Here is a 24,696-nt window from a genome sequence, read left to right on the forward strand (position 1 = left end):
AGTCTGAACTCTTATTAGAACACCTGAAAAATGTCTGCATTTCCAATTACCTTTCGCTGTTCTCGTGTAGTGGGACATGCAGGTAATTTTCATCTAAATGTTACAGTGTAGAGAAAGAAAAGTTCCCTTGACTCAGATCTGTAGCTCTAAAACTCACCAACAATATGCTTTCTACAATGTTGCTTTGTTTGGTGATGCCAGCTGTTTTTTTTTGGGGTGTATTGTGACATCTTTGACTGGACGGCCCTTGTAAAACACAAGGTGACACACAAACAGAAATGTGTGGCACTTAACGGTACTCATGCGGATGATAGTTATACCTTCAAAAACAAGAAGAGCTGCATATGAAATAAAGGCTCATCGAACAGCGCAAGATCAATTCATGTATTTGGTCTTTGATCACATTTCACAGCCACTACTGATGCATACACACGAAGCGTTAGGTGACATTTTTTTTAAATGCCCTTCCAGGAATATTAGACTGCCCTGAAGAATTGAGCACCACTTCAAAAAATGTAATTTAAAATTCCACTTTTATTTAGATATTTTCTTTGCATAATTGGTTCTTCGCCATTACTTAAATGAATCTCCAAACAGACGACGCACAACGGAGAGCCATCTCCCAATGACAGACAACTCAATCAGCAAACATGCCAGCAAGCACCCAGCTCTTTGGTCTGCAGTGAATAAATATGCATAGTTTTATGGCGCGTTGACAAATAGCCCATCAATGTAATTAAAGCGGAATTGCGAGTCCCGCTGGGCTGTGCCACATATCACTTGATGCGGACAAATACGCTGGAAGAGGAGCATATGGGGAGAAACCAAGAATCGAACATGATAGTCCCATGCTTGTACGAGCAGGCGTCGCAGGAGTCACATCAATAAAATCCAACATTTGTCAGCCAGACCATCTGGAACCGGAGCCGCGGAGCTGCCAGGGGCGCTTTAGATGTTCGGAGCTTCATTGTTTTGCCCGCGAGAGCGGAGCCGCGTTTGTGCGTGCGCGCGCGCGCGTCGCGGGCTTTTGAAATAGGCAACTGTTTGATCCCTGACGCTCAGTGTGGGCTCGAATGATACTTAATTAAATACACATAACTGCAATCGAGCACTCGACTGCTGCGGCATTCAGGGAGTCCATTCATCGCGGGGCACACACCGGCTCGAGGAATTGTTGAAATCCACATTAGCAGCGGGTGTTGCAACATTGAGACGCGGCCCTGATAGTCAAGCCCACCGTCCGCTAATGGCGTAACTATTCCGTAATTATATTTTCTAAGAACTCCCGCCTCTTTGCATTTCATCGCCATTGTAGACTACAGATGGCCCTACTGCGTTAATAACTGTTGTTGGGAAACATATTGCGCTGTTGCCATATCATGTTGCCAGCGTGAATTTGGACAGATTATATCAACATTGCGGCGTATTTTGATATAGCGGCTCACTTTCGCTAATTGACCTGACCGCTAATTTGAGTTTCATGTGATGTGCTGTCAGAAAAAACAATCATTTTGAAATGCAAAATGGGCTCCGGGGGTGCGATTTGGAAGTGGGGTCTGAGAATTGGAATACTACACATGGGGGCATGGCCAGCCGCCTCGACGTGGTTGTCATGCACACATGAACCGAATATCTCAGTAAATTCAAGTATACTGCATGCATTCCTTAAAGTGACAGGAGCAGTGCTAAATTTGAGCCCATGGTGTCTGGTGCTCTACACCGCACTTGTCAACACCGGCGCGTGTGACGTTTGCCACAAGGTAGCGCTGTCTGTCTAATTTAGAGAGGACCACAAGAGCAGTTAATTGTTAATTTAGTATACATTGAAAATGACTATTACCTGCTGCCCAAGCCATTCTTATAGTTTCGGGGGCCTGGAATAGTCAGAAGTGTCACACTTAAGAGTGTGATAGTAGTTGTGTTGTTACTATCACTGGCAGCATAGCAAGGTCACTGTGTGGTGCAAGCTGCAATGGCCTCCTGGCGAGAGTCCTAGCACTTCTCCCTCTCTCTCTTTAAAAAAATTATTTTTTTCAAGTTAAGCACACTACAGGGGCACTGATACTGTTCACCCAATCTGGAGCCATTGGGTCTCATTAAGAGCTGGGCAAAATTGTGATTTAGCGGGTTGTGAAATAACACCCTGCACTGATTCCACAGGTTGTCGAATTACCACCTCGCAGGACGAAAAGTGTTACTGGGTGCAACATATCTGTAAAACTTCCAGTGTCTGCTCACGTTCAACCTACAGAAAGAGAATGGAATCCTCCCAACACATCTTCCAGTAAATATTTTCTTCATATTCCACATTCAGGCACTCAAAGTTGTGATCGTCCGACACAGGCTGCAGTTGTAATACTGCACATAAAAATATGAGGCCCTCTGTGCAGAGTGACTCGTAACGAGATAGATTGTTGGAAGGAAACATCTCTTTTTTCCTAACTTGCTCTTTACTCTTTCCTCATCTCTCTTTCTCTTTCCTCTATTATTCTTCTCTTGACATCAGTTCGGTCAACATGCTTCATCAGTTAAATTCACTCTTATTTCCTGTTATATCCTTCCCTTAATGTGTACTTAAAAGCTTATAATATGCCACTAATTTCAACAATATTTTAATGTACTGTACCGAATTCTGTTATATATACGAGATACACACTCCAATTGCCTATTGTTGCATTGCCTTCTTTTAAAAGGATACTTAAAAAAAAAATCAATTAATGCAAAAAAAGGTCAGTTTCGATAGATGTGCAGAGAAAACAATAACTAATAATTTCACTGTTGTGCATAGACATTAATTGGGGAATGCCGGGTGAAGACGCATCTTCCCCTTCCTTTCCTTTGGTATCCCAGCACAACTCTTGCTACCATTCACAACAAAAGTCAGGAAGGGAGCATCAGAATCATAAAAAAATAGGGCACCAAGAGCTCAGTTTACTTTTTGTCCTTTGCATTCCTTGCCCTCTTCTTCTAGACTCTCGGCAGGAAGTAAGTGGTTGCTTTGGTGCCAAGGAAGGGACAAAGGGTCAAATCGTTGACGTCATTGGGGAACTAATGGTGCATAATGGCATTATAGCTACCCTTGCAATTGCATGAACCTACTTCAATAAAGTGAAGTGTCCAGTGGCCTTAGTTTTACCGCTTATGTTTTTCGAAAGGGGAAAAAAATGTGGATGTGCTTTCAGGAAATGAACTGTCTGCGGGCATAGATGGGATTTAATGTAGCAGAGCATTTACCAAGAACACCCAACAAGTATTAAACGATACAAGTACATTTTGGGAGCTAAAGAAGATAGCTCAGGATACTTGTCTGCCTGAAATGTGGTAGGCATGAGTTTTGCGTCTCCTGTAGGGCTGTACCTCTGAAATGGCCCATAGTATAGCAACTGGAACTAAGGGGCATATTATCAAGGGGGTTTATCTCCGCTTTTTTGGCTTTAAAAGCCAAGAAAGCGGAGATAAAATTATCTCCCTATTACCTAGCTGTCGCTAACACCAGTTAGCGACAGCTAGTAGGAGATAGCGACCATCTTGGGCCCCACTTTGCATGTCAGTGATATTTATCACTAATGACATGCATAGTGGGCGTGCCAAGATGTTAGCGACTGGAAACAGTCGCTAACATCGCTATCTCCTATTACCAACTTTTGGAGATATTCATGCTAAGCGCGAATATCTCCAAAAGCTAACACCTGCCCTGAGCAGTTCTTAGCCATGTTATCCAATGGGAGGTGGATAACATGGCTAAGAGCATTAGCTCGGTAATGCATGAATATCGCTGACTTTTCAGCGATATTCATGCATTGCGACCGATTTTTATCGCATTTGCGATAAACCTTGGTAATACCAAGGTTTATCTGCGATAAAAATCGCCGCAGCTCAGCTGTAAAAATATTGCCGCTAAGCCAACATAGCGATAATTATCGCTAGTTGTTGGTAATATGCCCCTTAGTTTCCTTCGAGGATCGAATAATGGGGATGGGATAACTAAACCATGTTGTAAGGAAAGGCCAAGTATGAGGCATCATTTGGCTTGATCTAGGAAGCATGTTTTTGGCATTTCAACACAGACACACAAGGCATCCAAATGATGTGCAAATACAAAGGGTTCTTAGCAAAGAAAATAAATTATGATTATTCCTCATATTCCGAAGAAAATGTTGTTACCAGCATACATTGAGCTTGCCTTGCATTGAAGCACTGAATAACATTTTATCCATTCAAACTCCCAAAGTAGAATAGTTGGTGTTAACGATACAATGTTGCAGTCAGCAGAGAAAAGGTTTTTTGCATACACTTCTTGACAAAGGGAGCTGCCTCTTCTCTGCATAAATCCATTATGTATTAGAAGTAGTTTTCAATGTTGGGGTTCATGGGTGCTGTGACCATACTATGGGCTCCTGTGAGCACCTCTTGTCATTAAGAATCATGCTTGTAGACATTAAAAATCATGCTTGCAGAACAGTACTATACATTATAGGCAGGGCCGTCTTCAGCCCTGGTGGCACCTGTTGTGACCATCTTTGTTGCCATCCCCCAATGACCTCCTTCGCCATGAAATCGTTCACTACCACTCTGCAAATGTGCCCCTCATCTCTCTAAAGCCCCTCTCTCCTACATTTATTTAACTTCTTTTATAGTGTTACTCGTTTCAATGTAGCGAGTCAGAGTACATAAAATCACAAACATGCATATTTTGCAGAGACAATGCCTCAAAAGTGTGTAATGCAATGTTCAAGAATTGCTACGTAAGACATTGAGGACTACAAGGTGTATGAGTGATGTTATCCATACTGGTGGGCATTATATGTTACAAGTGCTTGGCCTGGAGGAACACAAACTCTGGATTTAAAGCTTAACATAGTGGTTGGGGGTGTCCTTACTGACATGAATTTAATACTATCCAAAGGTTCTTTTTTTAGTAAACTTAGAATAATGAGAGATTAGGGAAAACTATGAGATTCTAAACCCATGCCTTGCAGTTATAATGCTGATATTGAGTCTCAGTGATAGCTCTCTGTGCTATGTTAGGATAAGAACATATGAACTGAAAGTAACATAAGGTTAGCTGTGACAAAAACAGTATCCCACTGAGCTATCTAGATAAAATATAGTTCTGTGATCTGCATTTTACCCATTGTGCTTTTTAGGATTTGAAAGAGGCAGATTACTCCACTGGCAACTTTATGATGAGGCAAAAGTAACTTTGACTAGACAAAACTGAGATTTAGTATTTTTGTAAAGCTTTACAATCACCCAAATCATACACAAATAACAAAAGTCAAGTAAAGTTAAGAAGTCCGCTGACATTACCTACTGCCATTACCTTTCTCAGTAGAAAGGTATGTTAAAGGTGGGAATTAAGTGTAGAAGCTAACCTGATATTTTGGAACCTGAATCACAGGGTTCTTATATCAACATAGGCAACTGAATCTTCAAACCCCCATTTTAGGTCTCGCCTAAGCCAATGCGTTAGCGATGCTTTAGCGAGATATTAAGTAGGGGCTTTCAAAAGTGCTCCCAAAGTCTTTTCCAGGCGGATTGCCTACAGTGCATGTGTGCGGGCGGTTGCACATCGCACACCATTTGGCAGCCTGTGAGCCTCTCTCTGCACTCATGCTGTTTTACAGCCAGCATCAGACTTCAAACGCTTCAAAGGAATCTGCTCCCCTGCCCCCTGCAGTGCAATGCAGAGAGCTTGTTGTTTACAGACAACACCCCAGCTGCTTTTGACCCACCACATCCATCTCCCTGTCTGTTGTTTCACCCAGCCCCCTGCTTCCACCATGTACTGCGCCCTCACTCGTGTACCCGAAGGCATTGGAGTGGTTTACATGAGCACCATGTACATTACACTGACACTTTCACTTTTCCCCTTTTTTTCCAATTACACTGGGGAGATTAAGTGAATTGCCCAGGATCACAGCATATCGAGCCACCGCCAAGAGTTAAACCCAGTTCAAGGGTCAGCAGCTCTACCTTAGACATGCATTCGTTGTGTTAACCCACTAGCCCCTTACCCGCTTGCCGCCATGGTTTTTAACAAGCCCCCTGCTTTTAAAACACCACCTCATCCTGCTCCCTGCAGTGGTATAACGAAATTTGAGCCCCCCCCTTGCAAACTACGGGGTCAGTAGGGGCTTATTTTCCTTTCGTGTCAGCACGTTGTTTCACTTTTGTTTTTAATCATCGTGTCAGGGCGTTAGGTTTCAGTTTCACCGCCGCTAGTCACCCGGTAACCCTCACAAGGGACGCGCATAGGTTTTCATTCCAGCCGCTCCATTTTTAATCTGCATTCCTTGATCCCTCCCGACGTGTGCAGCAGGGACAGCGGTTTTATAATCTGCGCAATGCCGAGAGCTTGTTATTTACAGATAACACCCCAGCTGCTTTTGACCCACCACGTCCTTCTCCCTGCTCTGTTTTACCCAGCCCCCTGCTTCAACCATGTCCTGCGCCCTCACTCGTGTACCCGAAGGCACTGGAGTGATTTACATGAGCACCAAGTACATTATACCGACACTTTCCCCCTTTTTTTCAATTGCACTGGGGGATTAAGGGATTTGCCTAAGATCATGGCATATCGAGCCAATGCAGAGAGTTGAACCCAGTTCCAGGGTCAGCAGCTCTACCTTAGGCATGCATTTGATGTGTTAACCCACTAACACCTGACCCGCTTGCCACCATGGTTTGGAACAAGCCCCCCTGCTTTTAAAACTCCACCTCATCCTGCTCCCTGCAGTGGCACAACAAAATTTGAACCCCCCCCCTGCAAACTACGGGGTTAGTGGGGGCTTATTTTCTGCCACTGGCTCTCTGTTGATTTACACACCCCTCGTCTCAAAACATGCATAATTAATAGAAATGCGCCTACGGGCATAATCAGAATGTCCGTATTCCAGGAATACTCCAAAACAATAGTAACACAAGCATTGATAAAGCCGATCGATCTCACATAGGGGAAAGCTCATGTCTGTGCCAATGCTTCTTTCCGTATAGGACATTTTCCCATATAGGACACTTTTATAAAATGTCCTACTTGCTAGTTCTAGACAAGTCCCTTTCTCTGAGGTTATTGCGGGTGTTAACTTAGTGACAGTCTCTTGGCCTTATTGCATGTTGCTTTGGCCGCCCTGTTTGTTGTTAACCAATCGTGCATTTCCTTCACTTATTTAAAAACAGAATTATATTGTTTTTCCCTACAAAGGGACAGCCTCCTTTACTTTGTAAAGAAGATATGTGTCGTCTTGTAAGCAGGTATCTAAAAAAAAAAAGTGGGTGCTGCTCACGGAGATAAGATACTTTGAAAATCGCATGTACAAATTGCATGACCTTTAGATACAGAGCCCAGTGTGAACGATGTGGCTTTTACACACAAAACCACACACAACCACTTACCCCCACACACACACACACACACACACACACACACACACACACACACACACACACACACACACACACAACCACACACAACCACAACCACACACAACCACACAAACACACAACCACACAGAACCGCAACCACACACACAACCACACAACCACACAACCACACAACCACAATCACACACACAACCACCCACACACACAACCACACATACAACCACACATACAACCACACACACACAACCACAACCACACACAACCACACCACATACACAACCACATATACATAAACACACACAACCACACACACAACCACACACAACCACACACACAACCACCCACAACGACACACACAACCACACCCAACTACACACACACACACACAACCACACACATAACCACAAACACAACACACAACCACACACACAATCACACACACACACACACACACACACACACACATCCACACACACACAACCACACACATAACCACACACAACCATGCACAACCACACACACTACCAGACACACCACCACATACAACCACACACAACCACACACACAACCACACATACAACCACACACACAACCACACACAAAACCACACACACAACCACACATACAACCACACACATACAACCACACATACAACCACGCACACAACCACACACACAACCACACACACAACCACAACCACACACACAGCCACACATACAACCACACACACACACAACCACACACACAATCACACAACCACACACACAACCACACACAACCACACACACAATCACACACACAACCACACACAACCACACACACATAAACACACTCAACCACACACACAAACCACGCACACACAACCAAAAACACACACAACCACACACACAACCACACAATCACACCCAAGCACACTCACACAACCACAAGCACACACACAACCACGCGAACCACAACCACAACCACACACACACAAGCACACACACAACCACACACACACACAACCACACACACAACCACACACACAACCACACACAACCACACACACAACCACACACCACACACACAACCACACAGACACAACCACACATATAACCACACACACAACCATAAATACAACCACACACACACAACCACACACATACAACCACACACACAACCACACACACAACCACACACACAACCACACCGTCAGTGCACACTTTCACAAGGCACAGACACCATCAGTCTTCAGTGAAAGCTTTCACTGGGCACAAGCACCACCACCGTCAGTGCACGCTTTCACCATGCACAAACACCACCAGCCGTCAGTGCACGCTTCTAACCGGCACAAACCACCAGACATCAGTGCACGCTTTCAACAGGCACACACACACCATCAGCTGTTAGTGCACGCTTTTACCAGGCACACACACCACCAGCTGTCAGTGCACGCTTTCACCAGGCACACACCACCAGCCATCAGTACACACTTCCACCAGGCACACACACCACCAGCCATCAGTGCACAATTTCTACAGGCACACACACCACCAGCCATCAGTGCACACATCAATTGTTAACATATCCACAATTAACTATTGTAGCAATCGCAGTATGGTGCACTTTACTTTTAACCCATTCCGTGCTCATGACAAGCTCAGCTCGTCATGAGGCACGGTCGCGCTGTGCTCATGAAGAGCTGAGCTCTTCATGACCGTTGCGCCGCACCCACGCTGGGATAATTCCCCTGCTGTGCTGGGCGTTCCATTGGAAAGGGCATGGTTGTGACGAGCTCAGCTCATCATGAGCACAGTGCCACCATGCTGCATGATGAGCCGAGCTCTTCATGAGCACAACCGCGCTGTGCGCGCTCACCTCCCCCCAGCACAGCAGGGGAATTATCCCCGCGGGGAAGGGGCTAGACATATTCATCTAAAGCACAGCATGCCACCATTGCTACAAAAATAAATACACTTTTTTTGGCCTACAATTTATAGACTTTTGTTGCAATTGGTGTTGCAATATTTAACAATTCCATTAGCTCAATCTTAATTAATGCAAGACCTATTGCATTGCAAATGCTTGTTGTTCTTATGGTTAGGGCATTCAGATTTGGGGAAGCAGTAGCGGCCCCATTCACAACTCGTTCTGGTACTTCCAGGGTGGAGGCAGGAGGCTTAACCTCTAGCTGTGATCTCAGTCCAAACTCTTGTACTGGTCGCTTCAAACCCCACACTACTGCTTACCCATATGAGTATATGCTCTTTATGAATCTTGATGTTCTTGTTGTTTGTGCCATTTTATACTCGGTGCAGTCAGAGTTACTGGGTGATACTATAGTTTTGGTGCCAGAATCTACCAAGAGAATATGTCTAAAAGATGGGTCTCCCTGACAAAACGTCTGCCATAATTAGGCCCAGGTGAAAGTGACAGCACCCCTACATCCGTGAAAAATATGCCAGCCTTAATAGATGGGAGGCAGGTCTGTGGCCACTCCACTTTTTTGGGAACTATGGGGCATATTACCAAGCAATAGCGATAATTATCGCTATTGCTTGGTTAGCGTGAAAAAAATATCGCCGAGCTGCGGCGATTTTTATCGCAGATAAACCTTGGTATTACCAAGGTTTATCGCAAATGCGATAAAAATCGGCCGCAATGCATAAATATCGCTGAAAAGTCAGCGATATTCATGCATTAGCAAGCTAATGCTCTTAGCCATGTTATCCACCTCCCATTGGATGACATGGCTAAGAACTGCTCAGGGCAGGTGTTAGCTTTTGGAGATATTCACGCTTAGCGCGAATATCTCCAAAAGTTGTTAATCAGGCTGGCAAGCCAACGTATTGTCTTTATTGGCTGACTTTAGATCACCTGGGTATCAGCCCATTACCTTGTTTTAATAAACCTGCAAGAACATTTTCTTCCATCAAAAAAGTCATGCCTCCTAATAAATGTAGTCTGAGTATGTCGTACACATTTATGCAATTGTTAAAATAAGTCTGGGTTAGTTACTTTGCTAAGATATATCGGTGCACTTTTGTTCTGTGCTATGTTCATTCAGCACCATGTGTTTAATATATGTCTGCCACTAATACGATTTATCTAAATACGTTTTCTTCATTGCTCCTAGTATTGCTTTTTTGTTAAATAAAATACCTGACATTGTCATAGACTATGCTTCGAATGCTTCATTAACTCGCTTTGAAGCAATCTTGCTTGGCTACAATTTCACAAACATTAGTCGTTCTCTGCCATCCTACAATATTTATTGACACTGCCCACGGCTAATATGCAAACATTGTTCATTGGAAGCAGCCAATTGTGGGAACCTTAGCTTGTACTTTTTTAGAAACCAGTCACTGGAAAACTATTAAGAGAACTAGCCTCTTGCCCCCTCAGGAGGCACACCAAATAGTTCTGTAATGCCAAATTTCATTAATAGCAAATCATATCTATTTTCTTCTAAATTCATATTTTTAATATCCTTTATGTAAAACTTGTGTGTAAAGTCACTTACTCTATAACAGCATGCTGCTATTCATTTTATTTTAATGGTGTCGATGACTTACCTTGCCTGGCTGAACCTTGGGGAAGGGAGGTCTCTCGTTCTCTGCGATCAGAATAGGAGGAACCAGAATTGCCCTCTTGTGTCTTAACAATTCCATATTTTTGGGAAGCCTCCGTAAGTGCTGTAAAATAAACAGGTTTTTCAGGTAAGAATTAGTATCCTGTGCGTTTTCCATACATTTCTTAACATGTTAGTAGCACAGTTCAGAGCTCAGTTAGCAATATTTTCGTTTTCCTTAGAAGTGGGGTCTTCACATACATTTAAGATCTAGATCACATTAGCAATATATTTGTGGTTCTTCAATGTTAACATTAATATTGAGACTGATCTCTTGACTCGGTTGTCTATCTAGGCAATGCAAGGAGTAAGCCCAACCACAGTTCTCTTCTGTAACCCACATGTAAATTTGTAAAATAGTCTTGTGATCCAAAATCTGCATCTAATACACTCCCATCTTCTCTAGCTTCATGGAAAGTTACTTTCTTCTGACTGGATAAGTGCCAGGGGGACAATCTCTGCTACTCAGGGAGAAGCCATAAGCCAGCACCAAAATTGTGAGTTGAGGTGGATGTCAGGTTTTTTTCGGCCATCACAAGCAACTCCCAGGAGCTGCTTCCAGCCATGATGTGTCTCTGAGCTGCTCCAGTCTCAGAGTTCACTTATTCTACTGCCATCTACTCATAGATGCCCCCTGCCACAAGTACACACTCCTAACATCCTATTAACAGTCTGTCAGCAAAACAATCGAAATACTCGATTCGATTCGATAAAGCATTATTCGAAATGTAAAAACAATTCATAAAAGCATATACAACTATCACAATCATTAAAAAATTCATCGTGAGTACAAGTAATAATTTAAAAATAGAAAGTCAAGTAATAAAATTTAATCTAACTGGTTTCTTAGAACTTAGCACGGGTTTCGATAAAAACATGTAATAGTTAAAGGATTAATTCATCGTGGAAGCAGCTATTATTCGAGAAGCATAAAAAAGGGTTGATCTGCGTTTGCCCTCCAGTGGTGATACTTTCCTTTAGAATTACGTATTTACATGCGGTAGGCATTCACAATACTACCCTTGCGTCGTGTTCACCCTTAATAGGGGCAAGTTAATAGCGCATTCCATGTTTATATATGTTGTGCACTGGGGGAAAGCAGTTAGGTGCAGAGGCATAGGGTTTTCTACCCATCACGTATTTAAAGTTGTACCCTACCTCTGGTCTTAAGGGGGGGTATGTATGGCATTCTGGGATAAAAATCATGTAAGTCCCAGATCGATATTGGGCCATCGTCTTCTAGTGGCTGCCAAGATCGTAGGTACGGGACAATATGTCGAAATCTAAATGTTACCAACACTAAGTCACCAGGGATGTCTTTTGGGAGGGAACCTAACCAGCCCACCCTTCTAACACACATTATTGTTCCATTCAAATCCGGTGGCAAAGGTCTGTTTTTTGATAACCAAGAGGTTACTTTATTTAGTAGGTCATTTTGCCTTTCGGATTTCCCATGTTTGAGTGGTGGTACTCCAGAGAGCACAAACACGTATGAAGCGGCCTCAGGTGGAAGGTGTATCGAAGGTGCCTTCTCATCTCTAGCAATAGTATGCTGTGGTGATACCAATTTGGGGGTGATCATAGGGGTTATTTTATTGGAGGCTAGTTGGAGAGTTTTAAAATTGTTACATAGTGTAAGTTGCGTTGGCATAATGGGGGCAACAGGGGATTGATGACGATTAGTTATTTCGGTGAATTTTGCGGGAATTAAGTCAATCTTAATCAATTCCTCTATTTCCAGCAACTTATTCTCCAAGGTATTTATTTTGTCCAGCAGTGGCGATATAAGAGATTTAAGCAATGGTTCAATCAGGGATGTTAGAGCCAATTGAAGAGGGGATGCTAAACTATCTAATTCTTATGCAACCTCTGGGATCGAAAGGGGGTTAGTGACAGTCAGTGGCGATCTTAAGTGCAAATCTTGACCCTTTAGGTCGTTCTCATTATGTTGCGCCTTGTCACTTTTGCAGTTAACGGGTGAGGTCTGTGTAGGCGCTGAGCTTAAAGTGTTAACGTTAGTATATAATGGGGTGGAATCCTGCGCAAATTCATTGTAGAGCGAAGAACGTAGGCTTTTTTCCATACAGGGGGAAGCACTATCTGATTTAGATCTCCAATCTATTTGGGCATACTTGGTATTACACAGATTATTGAGTTCCTTTAGCAGTGAGTAGTTTTGCGAGATACCCAGTGTTTCTAGGGGAGATTGTTCACTGGGGGTACTAGCTATCGCCTGACGAAAAAAGTTCACATCTGAATCAGTGGGTGTGGGCCATGGTATCCTGGTTAAATGGTGGTCTTGAGTACCATTGCAAGAACCCCTCAGGTTGATAGCATTTTTGGAGGGCCCTTTCTGAGTCATGGTTCCGTTCAGTTGGATAGGGGTAATATGTGTCATCAACACGGTACAAGAGTTTGATGTTTACAACTACGTGTCCATTAGGTGTAAGGAAGCATATGATAGTTCATCTCACTTTACCTCCTCTGATACGGAATGCAATGGGGGGTGGCCCGTCCCGTCCTCCACGGCCCTCTGAGGGCCACAGAGGGCCCGCCCTTTGCCCGGGCTTAGCCCGGCGCAGTCCCGCGCGTGATCCCGTGACGCGGGGAGATGTCCTTTACTTTATGCGCCTCTTGGCGCGGATTTCTCAATTACGGCTTCCGGCCGCGAGGACTCTTGGGCCCTGTAGTCCGTGTTCTCCTCCCAACTGCGGGACTGGCGTGGAAACAGCATGCTCCGCTCCACCGCGAAAACCGCCCCCTGCAGCTCCGGGGCACAGGCGGGGGAACAGCAGGCTCAGCTGCGGCTCCGGGGACCAACCAAGGAGCTCAGGTACGGAATCACACCCCCGCTCCACCGGGAGATGTCCTTTACTTTATGTGCCTCCTGGCGCGGATTTCTCAATTACGGCTTCCGGCCGCGAGGACTCTTGGGCCCTGTATCCGTGTTCTCCTCCCAACTGCGGGACTGGCGTGGAAACAGCAGGCTCCGCTCTGCCGCGAAAACCGCCCCCTGCAGCTCCGGGGCACAGGCGGGGGAACAGCAGGCTCAGCTGCGGCTCCGGGGACCAATCAACGAGCTCAGGTATGGAATCACACCCAATCGAAATACTCAAACTGGAAACCATACACCTGCAAATAATCTGATTGAATGCCATAAATATTTCCTGCAGTATCCTATCATTTATACGCAAAAGTGTCCACCATGGCGATTTGGCATAACTCTGATGTGTCCCTCTTGTACCATAATTGTAGAGACACCACAGCCAGTGCTTTGATTTTATATTATTTACATTTGTGTGGTCTGACTTAACTGGATGTCTTATGTTTACCTGAAGTGATTTCTAAATAAAACATTCTGTCACTAATACATTCCACTTATCTAAATGATGTCCATGTGTATGCACTGTAATGCGCAGTTATTCTGTACAGTGTGACCACAAACTGGTTGTCTCCAAATGGACTCAAACTAACTAGAATAGGAGGACTACTGAACCACATGATTTTGAGCACAAACAAAACTGTGATGATGTTCAGCAAAAAACAATGTCTCAGAATGTTTTCCATTGGAGCACTTGGCTTTTCTATGGTTACATAGCAGCATTCAATACCTGAATCTTCATATGCGTTCCTGACACCTGTTCTAAAACTCTGGGGAAAATATAGAAATATCTGCAATGACCTTTCAATGGACCAGATGTGTTCACGTCTCTGTAATTCGGAATTTGAATATTGGACATCTGTGTTGTAATAGCAGATTTGTTACTTGACCAAAATCTGTTATGTTCTGGTCAAATCAAATCATCACTGCATACCTAAAATAGAAGCCACATCTTCACTCAGTGAGTCCTAGCAATGACAGCATTACTTGGGGCTCACAGAGCAATTTTATTGTTTTATTGCAATGCATTCCTAAAAATATCCTTAGACATAGTATCTTAAATCTAAAGCACCATGGTAATCCATAGGATTACCTTCCCTGGTTCTACTACAAAACATCTGCAAGAAGGATTCTCCGGGAAAGCAATCCTGTGGATTACCATGCTGCCTGGGGTAGACTGAAGAGAGCCATCTTTGTCTCCCCAGGGCTAACAGATTCCCTCTGGAATTACACCACTGTCACAAATGCCTTTAATTTTGAGGGGTACTTCCAGGAAATTCACGGATTCATCACACTTGTCTTTGTCCAAGCACATGGAGGAGACAGAGGGAGGTGACAGCTAGGTCAGATTTGGGTGATCACATTCCACTCACCACTATACCACTCTAGGCTGTGAGTATATGCTGCAGCAGGTACTGCCACACAGTTTTTATTTGCAATTGGGTGGTAGTTCCTGGGCAGTTTCTCATAATCCATACACAAACAAAATGCACCCAGTCTGGGGGACCTGTTACATTGGATAGGTCACAGAATAAGAGGCTCTTAATACTAAAAAAAAAGTTAAACAGGATATGTGGTTATTACTTATGCAGAATGTGAGAACAGCACAAGTTATAGGCCCACAAATTCCCCTTACTGGGAACCAAACACCTCATTGTAGTGCTTGACTCTCTCAGGGTAGCGAAGCAGAGCACTCCACAGCCTACTCAGGGTATTTGATGTGAGCTATTAATCACCATTCACTGGCATGCAATAATAACACCAAATAAATGATTGCCCAAGCAATGCCTTTGCTTTAGAAAAAGCAAAGGTACATTTATCACATAAACACTATTAAATACTACAAATTAATTTACATATATATATATATATATATATATATATATATATATATATATATATATATATATATATATATATATATATATATATATTAGACAGATTCTAATACCATAAATGACATTGCATAATAAAATTTGACACCTAAAGCGTCATGACTCCCCAAATCACAGTACCCCTCTGGCTATACCAGATGACACATCACAATATAATCCATGCCACTTAAATCAAGCTATCTTGGCTGATGACGGATGAAACCCCAAAACCGGTCCTAGGATGCTTGTTTCCAGTCCAGGGAGGACCTGGCCTGGCAGTTCGGGCTGGACTGTTCCCATTGGGTGCAGGGTCAAGACTGATTTGCATATGGCTGGGCTCAAACTGGAATGACATGGGGGCAAAAATCCAATATATTTAGTCCCAGATCTCTGTACTGTGGTGAATGTATGACATTGTTTTACATTTTGTCCATCAATTGTTCTTTTTGCATTTGTCACCCCGAGTGGGAACGGTGTGCCCAGACGTGGGTCCTGTGCTTTCCACTGTGCCTTTGTCAAGGCCTGGTCACCCCTCCTGCCAGCCGCCACTCCTGCTGCCTGCCAGCTCCTGCTTCAGCGACCCAGCCGCCGCTGGGCCGCCCGGATCACCCCTCCTGCCTCCCGCAACCTCCTTCAGCTACAGAGCGACCCAGCCGCCACTGGGCCGCCCGGATCACCCCGCCTGCCGCCTCGCCTGCCCCCAGGCCGAGGCCGCCGCCCAGAAGCTCCCGCCGCTGACTCCCTGCGGCCCCGCCCACCTCCATCCCATTCGCCGGCCCCGCCACCCAGCTGACCCGCCCTCCCAGGCTCCTCACTTATGACGCCCCCGGAGCGACCATGCAGCGGACGCGCGCAGCGGGAGCGCCGATTGTGCGCCGAAGGCGCGCCAAAGGTAAGCCCGTCTGCGCCCGTCCGCGCCTGGACCGCCCCCAGGGCCAGGACCCCTGTTCCCCGCAGACCCCAGCCCGCCCGCCGGACGTACGACGCCGCCACCCTCAACGCACTCAACACCGGCCGAATCCCGGGATGCTACAGAGCCACCCTGAGACGCACCCACGGACCCTTCAGCTGCCACGCCTGCAAGTTCTCCTGCATCCGGACCTGCCTCGCACCAGCACCCGCCAAGCCGAACACCAGCAGCAACCACCTCAAGTGCATCCTGCTCAACACCCGCTCCGTCCACAGACACGCCATCGAGCTCTGGAACCTCCTCGACACCACAGCTCCTGACGTTGCCTTTTCTCACGGAAACCTGGATGAACGACTCCTCAGCGCCCGACATCGCCATCCCAGAGGGCTACAAGATCACCCGGAGGGACCGCACCACCAACCAGATGGGAGGAGGCATCGCCATCATCCACAGGGACACCATCCACATCACGACCAACACCGACGACACCCTGACTACCGCCGAACACCTACACTTCCAGATCCGCACCGACCCGAAGACCACCCTCAGAGGCACCCTGATCTACCGACCCCCGGGACCACGCACACAATTCAGCGAGGACATCGCCAACTTTGTCAGCCCACATGCCCTCACCTCCGCCGACTACATCCTCCTGGGGGATATCAACTTCCACCTGGAGAACAACAACGACCGCAACACCATCACCCTGCTCGACAACCTCGCCAACCTCGGACTCAAGCAGCTGGTGTCCACCCCCACCCACCTCGCGGGACACACACTCGACGCCGTCTTCTCATCCAGCAAAGACATCGACTTCAGCCACGCCACTGGATTACACTGGACGGACCACAGCTGCGTGATCTTCACCTTCAGAAGAACGACTATCCACCACCACCAGCAACAGGTTGCTCGAAGAAGCTGGAACAAGATCACAGCCGACCAGCTCGCCGCTTCCCTGAGCCAACACCCTCCCGCCAGCTCAGCGAACCCCAGCCAGTCCGCCGACAACCTCACGAAGTGGATCAGCAACTGCGCGGAGGAACTCGCACCACTGAGGACCCCGCCCAGCAGACCCGGCAGCAAGAAGGCCCCATGGTTCACCGACGAACTCAAGAGCTCCAAGAAGAACTGCTGAGCCCTCGAGAAAGCCTGGAGAAGGGAACCAACAGCAGACAACATGACCACCCTCAAGCTTGCCACCCGGAAGCACCACCAACTGATCCGCGCCACCAAGAAAACTGCATTCAAAGACCGGCTGGACAACAACGCACACAACTGCAAGGAACTCTTCAACATCGTGAAAGAGCTCTCCAACCCCAACGCCGAAAACAACGACATCACCCCATCGCAAGACCTCTGCAACTCCCTCGCCTCCTACTTCCACAACAAGATCGCGGACATACACAACAGCTTCAGCCCTCAACCGACGCACGCCACGACCGAACCACCGCCCTCCACCACCACCCTCCGCGCCTGGACTCCGATCAGCACCGAAGACACCGTCCGCTTGATGAACTCCATCCACTCCGGATCTCCGGAACTCAGCGCCCTACTAAAGAAACCAACAGCGGACCCCACCGAACTCAAGAATTACCGCCCCATCTCGCTCCTCCCGTTTCCAGCCAAAGTCATCGAGAAGACCGTCAACAAACAGCTGGCCGCCTTCCTCGAGACGAATGGATCCCTCGACCCTTCACAGTCTGGCTTCCGAGCCAACCACAGCACCGAGACCGCCCTCATCGCTGCCACCGATGACATCCGAGCCCTGATGGACAACGGAGAAACAGCGGCCCTCATCCTTCTAGACCTCTCCGCGGCATTCGACACTGTCTGCCACCGTCCCCTAGTGCAGCGCCTCAGCAACGTCGGAATCCAGGAGAAGGCACTGGAATGGATCATCTCCTTCCTCGACGGAAGAACACAGAGAGTCCGTCTACCACCGTACAAGTCAGAGGCCACCGAAGTCATCTGCGGCGTCCCTCAAGGATACTCGCTGAGCACCACCCTCTTCAGCGTCTACATGAGCCCCCTCGCGGCCATCGCACGCCAACACAACCTCAACATCATCTCCTACGCTGACGACACCCAGCTGATCCTTTCCCTGACCAACGACCCCGCCGCCGCCAGAGCCAACCTTCACGAAGGGATGAAAGACGTAGCCGAGTGGATGACGACCAGCCGCCTGAAACTGAACTCAGACAAGACGGAAGTCCTCATCCTGGGCGCCTCGCCCTCCGCCTGGGACGACTGCTGGTGGCCTCCCGCCCTGGGCACCGCACCCAAACCGACAGACCACGCACGCAACCTGGGCTTCATCCTGGACTCCTCCCTCTCCATGACCAGACAAGTCAACGCCGTCTCCTCGTCATGCTTCAACATCCTGCGCATGCTACGGAAGATCTTTCGGTGGATCCCCACCGAGACCAGGAAGACGGTCACCCAGGCCCTCGTCACCAGCCGACTGGACTATGGCAACGCCCTCTACGCCGGAACCACCGCCAAGCTCCAGAAGAGACTCCAGCGGATCCAGAACACCTCAGCCAGACTCATCCTCGACATCCCACGACACAGCCACATCTCCGGACATCTGAGAGACTTGCATTGGCTCCCCGTCAACAAAAGAATCACCTTCCGCCTCCTCACGCACGCACACAAAGCCCTACACGATCAAGGCCCGAGCTACCTCAACAACCGCATCAACTTCTACGCTCCCAAACGCCATCTACGATCAGCCAGTCACGCCCTCGCCGCCGTCCCCCGCATCCGAAGAACGACAACAGGAGGAAGGTCCTTCCCCTACCTGGCCGCCAAGACCTGGAACTCCCTCCCGTCCGACCTGAGCCTGACCCAAGACCACCTCTCCTTCAGGAAGAAGCTCAAGACCTGGCTGTTCGAGCAGTAGCAGCACCCCCTCTCCCCCCCCCCCAGCGCCTTGAGACCCTCCGGGTAAGTAGTGCGCTCTATAAATGCCTTTGATTGATTGATTGATTGATTGATTGATACCACTGGAGTCAATCTATACAGGCAGATGAGGGGTGAAACCCCAAAACTAGTGCTAGGATGCTTGTTTTCTGTCGAGGGAGGACCTGACATGGCAGTTTGGGTTGGACTGTTACCATTGCGTGCAGGGTCAAGACTGATTTGCATATGACTGGGTTCAAACTGGAAGGGCATGGAGAGCAAACAAATGATGGATTTAGGCCCAGATCTCTGTACTTGGGTGAATGTATGACATTGTTCTGCATTCTGTCAATCTATTGTTTTTTTGCACTAACTAAAAGTGGCATTTTCAAACATGTAATTTAAAAAACAACTTCACTAAAAGATGTATTTTTCAATTGTGAGTTCAGAGACTCAAATCTCCAAATCTCTATCTGCTCACAGTGGGAATATACACTTAAAAGATATTTCAAGGTAATTCCTATGTTACCCTATGGGAGAGATAGTGAAAATGAAGTTAGCAATATTTCACTATTAGGACATGTAAAACACACCAGTACATGTCCTACTGCTTTAAATACACTTCATCCTGCCCTCTGGCTGTCTTGGGCATACCTTAGGGGTGACTTACATGTAGTAAAATGGAAGATTCGTGCCTGGTAAATGGTTGCACGTGCAACGTCAAAATGGCAGTTTAAAACTGCACACACAGACAATGCAGTGACATATTTGAAAGGCTATTCATGCGTGTGGCACAATCAGTGCTGCAGGCCCACTAGTAGCTTATGATTTAGAAGCCCTGGACACACCTTGTGCACTTTACTAGGGACTTCCTAGCAAATCAAATATGCCAATCATGGACACACTAATCACCAATACTGTTGGAACGGGCCCTTCTTGCAGGGTCATCCCCAAACTTTTTGCTTCTCCCTCCCCTATTTTTCGTGACCCGTGGCTGTTGGCAATAGGACTCTGTGCACTTTACCACTGCTGATCAGTGCTAAAGTGCATATGCTCCCAATGTAAATTGCTATTGTGATTGGATATACATGATTGGCATATTTGTATCACCATGAAGTCCCTAGTAAAGTGCACTGGGTGTGCCAGGGCTGGTGATGACAAATGCTACTAGTGAATACATTTTAGACAGAGAGCACATGCACTTTAGCACTGTTTAGCAGTGGTAACATGCCCAGAGTCCTGAAGCCAACAAAACAGGTAGGAAAAAATAGGAGGAAGAAGACAAAAGGTTTGGGGATAGCCCTGCAAAAAGGGCCATGTCGAACCGTGAGACGCATAAAGTGAGACAGACCCACAGTAAAAAGTCCAAAACTGAGTCATCCAACAGGCAAAGAAAATCAAGGCAGTCTGAATGGGTGGAACCCAATTGAAACACTTCATCATAGGGGTCCTCCTCACACCCCTTTCCAAACGTCGGGGTGTGGGCTACAACTCCCATTATAGGAGAGCTCCTAGAGTTTACCTTGAAACAAAAAAAAACTTATGTAAGCTGGAAAGTGTGGATGGGAGTGGTAGAACGTTTTGTGATCAGAATGAGGATTAACAATACCTCTTGATGGAAGAAAAGAAAGAAAATGTTGAGCCTCTGAAAGGAGTATGTTAAAAAATAAAATCTTGAGTGATATGACTTGAACCCAGTCCTAATAATCAGGTCAACATGTTTCCGGTAACAGCAAGGAAGGCTTCTGGATGGCCCCGTCCAAATATAAACATGTTTGCCCACTTTGAGCTGCACTTTATTTTATGATTTGTGAGTTCAGTTTGTTTCTAAATTACTCACAAGTCTGAGCTGTGCCGATAAGGTCTTGCATATAAATCCACCTTTAAACTGAGCCTGTGCACAGGGATGTGTGATTTCTCATACAATTTTTTAAAGAAATGTAAGAAACAATGATGCAGTTTCTCCTCCTGCACACATTCCATCGGTTCTTAACTGGTCAAGTTGTGGAGGGAAGCCTCGAAAGTAAATGTAAATGTAAATGTACATGAATTTATATAGAGCAAATCACCACCAGTTTCTAAGCGCTTGCTTAGGGAACCCGTCCTGGTATTCCCCAGTGAGATAACCCCGGCAGGGTATTCGCAAGGTGAAAGCCAGGCATTTCGCCGCGAGGGGCCGTTGTGGAGATTAAGCAAGCTATTGCCCAGAGTCGCAGAGTGTGAACCCGTGAATCAAGTAGGCACCGAAGCGAGAATGGTCGAGTCCATGGACATTTTAGGACTCGAAGGGTGCAGGTTTACTGCTCCAGTTAGAATATGGCCTCTGGCGCCCTCTCCTGTTTGCCCTAGAAAGGGAAGTACAGCAGGACAGGTAATGAAAAGTTTAATGTAGTCACACTCCATCCAGAGAAGAAAAACCAAATAGTAATGTAAAAAATTAATGCTATGCCGTGAGACTCTTCCACAAATCTGATCAAATGGTTATGTATATTCTAACTATGTGTTTGTATGTGTATTCTAAACTATGCAGTATAATAAGGGGTGTGCTTATTTTCATCATCCTCTTCTGAAGATTTGTGAGAAAAGATATAACAAGAATACTGTGATACCTGCTCCTAGATGTGAGATCCATCATGTTTCAAATCTTTCTTTAATAGCACAGCTACAGAGTGTTTAAAAGGTCTCACATTACACAGCAGAAGAACCAGTTACACAGTACAGTATTTGCTAATGGTATTAATCTATCAGACATTACCCTTCTAAGAGGCTGTGCCAACATAATTATAAGGCAGACAGTAATGGGCACTCAAGAAGCTGAGAGCCATAAACTACCAAACAGACTTGTCAGAACTTTTGAACAGTCCTCGGATATTGAGCAGCAGTTCTCTCAAATGGATGTGTGGAATGTCATGGAGCGAGAAGGTTGCTTGTTTCGCAATCCATTTAACTTTCTACTGATATCCCTTATGCTTGATTAAAGTACTTGTTATAGAAGTTTGTTAGAATTTTTAATGCCAGTAGTCAATTGCCAAAAAACACAGTTGATGGACAGAATGTAGAACAATGTCATACATTCACCCCAGTACAAGGATCTGAGCCTAAATCCATCGTTTTTTGCACTCCACACCACCCTGGGTTAGACACTGGCTATATGCAAATCAGCTCTGACCCTGTGCCTCATGGGAACAGTCCAGTCCGAACTACCAAGCCATGTCGTTCCCAGACCGGAATCAAGCATCAATCGCCATCACAAATATGGGACCTGGCCTATGGTGAGAAAATATTAGTGCAGTGATTGGCATCCGTATAGCAATACAGGCACGCCCATACTGGAGTCCCTTTTCTGCCTCGCATAGAGAAATGGCTGTATGAGAAATCCTTACATGCTGAGACCCACTGCCATGGGAAATCCCAGACCCTTCTCTGCACTTCTTAGCAGGGAATTTGAAAGCAGGCCCCAAAGGTACCATGATAATCTACAGTACTGCAAGCAGCCTCTGGCAAAAGACAATACCAAGGAATGATAATTATAAGGATTAAAATGTTGCCTATGGATTCAGGGGTAAGAGCTAATGGAATCCATCCGAGGACTCATAGAAGGATTCTGCCAAAATTGCAAGAATTTCTCATACAGAATAACCAATCACTGGTAGACTTTGGCCAGGCCTTGGAAGGAAATTACTAGTCTAGCATCACAATGGTGATAGTGGAGACCAAGCCAAGAAAAGCAACCAGGTTCACCTTCACCTACTAAGGTGCTGGCAGGACATGTCAGATGGGTAATTTCCTCAGCCTTCATTTCGAGTAGTTTAACTTGAGGAGGTGCATAATGTCAGATAATATCATTTGACCCTCAAATAATATCACCTCATTTCTCACATATATTTTAACCTGTTTCAGGAAACCTGTAAAGGTTAACAAATGCTGAACCTCAACCATGCAATTTAAGAATAGGGGAGAGAATGTGGCCTAACGGCTAGGGAGCTGGGGAACCGAATTCAAGTCTCAGCAGGGACACTCAACATTCTGTGATTCTGGGCAAATCACTTAATCTCCCCACGCCTAACAAAAATGAATGTGTCTGTATGTAACGTAACTGGTGCTCATGTAACGCACTTGTTTACCTAAGAGTCTAGTTTGTGCTATATAAAACTCCCCGACCCCCCACAAAAATAAGCAGGAATTGTCATACTATATTTATACATTTATATTCAGTTGTATATGGCATGGGCTAGACCAAATGGATGGCAGAGCCCCTTAGACACAAGTTTCTCATTACACAGTACCAGAGCTATCAATGCACACTTCTAACGGGGAACATCATTACCACGCGGTTTTTACACCGCACTACCATTACATTGCGGGCTTTACAACGCAAGTCGTTACCACGACTTGCGCTGGAGGGCGCTCTAGGCTAAGGAATAGTAGATTTTCTATTCCAACACCCTCCCTACTTTACGTAGGCTGGAGTTGGAATAGTAAATCTTACTATTCCTAAGTCCAGCACCCTACAGCGCAAGTCGTAGTAACGACTTGCGTTGCAAAGCCCGTGTTGTAATGTCACGCGAGGTAAAAGCCTGCGTTTTGTTGACATACAACCCTCCTAACAGACCTTGCATTTACAGGATCTTACTCAATGACAACCATATATATATACTGATTAATATATCATTATAACATATCACATTGTTGGCGAATAAACAATACTTAAACAAACAGACCTATATTACCAACTTAACTTAAAGTGCAGCTAACATCTTTAGAGAAGAAATCCTGGAAATGATGTTGCTTGGCTCATGATCTGACCCTTTCGCATGAGAAGTGAATGTGGAAAATAATTTGTTTCGTTCCTTAAAGGTGTAAAAGGAAGGAGTTATCAGATTTTGTTGGGATAGCATTCTTATTTTGACTTTATTCATGCTGGGAAATATTTCAGAATCCTTTCACTCCTGTCGCCACTGGAGACCGTGCATTGGTGAAGGAAAGGTACTTTTTAAAGGCAAGCCCATTAAATCAGAAGTCTTTGTGACATATAAAATTCCCTAACCAGACAGATTCAGGTCTCTTTGGACTATGCCCGCCAAATCCAGAGCAATCAAAAAATATCGCATCTTGATATGCTGATTTCTGTCTGACA

The 24,696-nt window shown here is 45.8% G+C and overlaps 1 protein-coding gene across 1 annotated transcript in view; it reads right to left on the reverse strand.

Moving 5' to 3' along the window:
* Positions 1 to 24,696, reverse strand: part of CDH13 (cadherin 13) — a 2,285,705-nt gene that overhangs the window by 1,536,839 nt on the left and 724,170 nt on the right. Inside the window, exon 4 of the mRNA XM_086945882.1 lies at positions 10,938 to 11,057. Coding sequence (XP_086802008.1) covers positions 10,938 to 11,057 — 120 coding nt within the window. The remainder of the gene's footprint in view (positions 1 to 10,937; positions 11,058 to 24,696) is intronic.

This window comes from Lissotriton vulgaris, chromosome 12 (genome assembly GCF_964263255.1).
Source record: "Lissotriton vulgaris chromosome 12, aLisVul1.2, whole genome shotgun sequence".
Classification (NCBI taxonomy): domain Eukaryota; kingdom Metazoa; phylum Chordata; class Amphibia; order Caudata; family Salamandridae; genus Lissotriton; species Lissotriton vulgaris.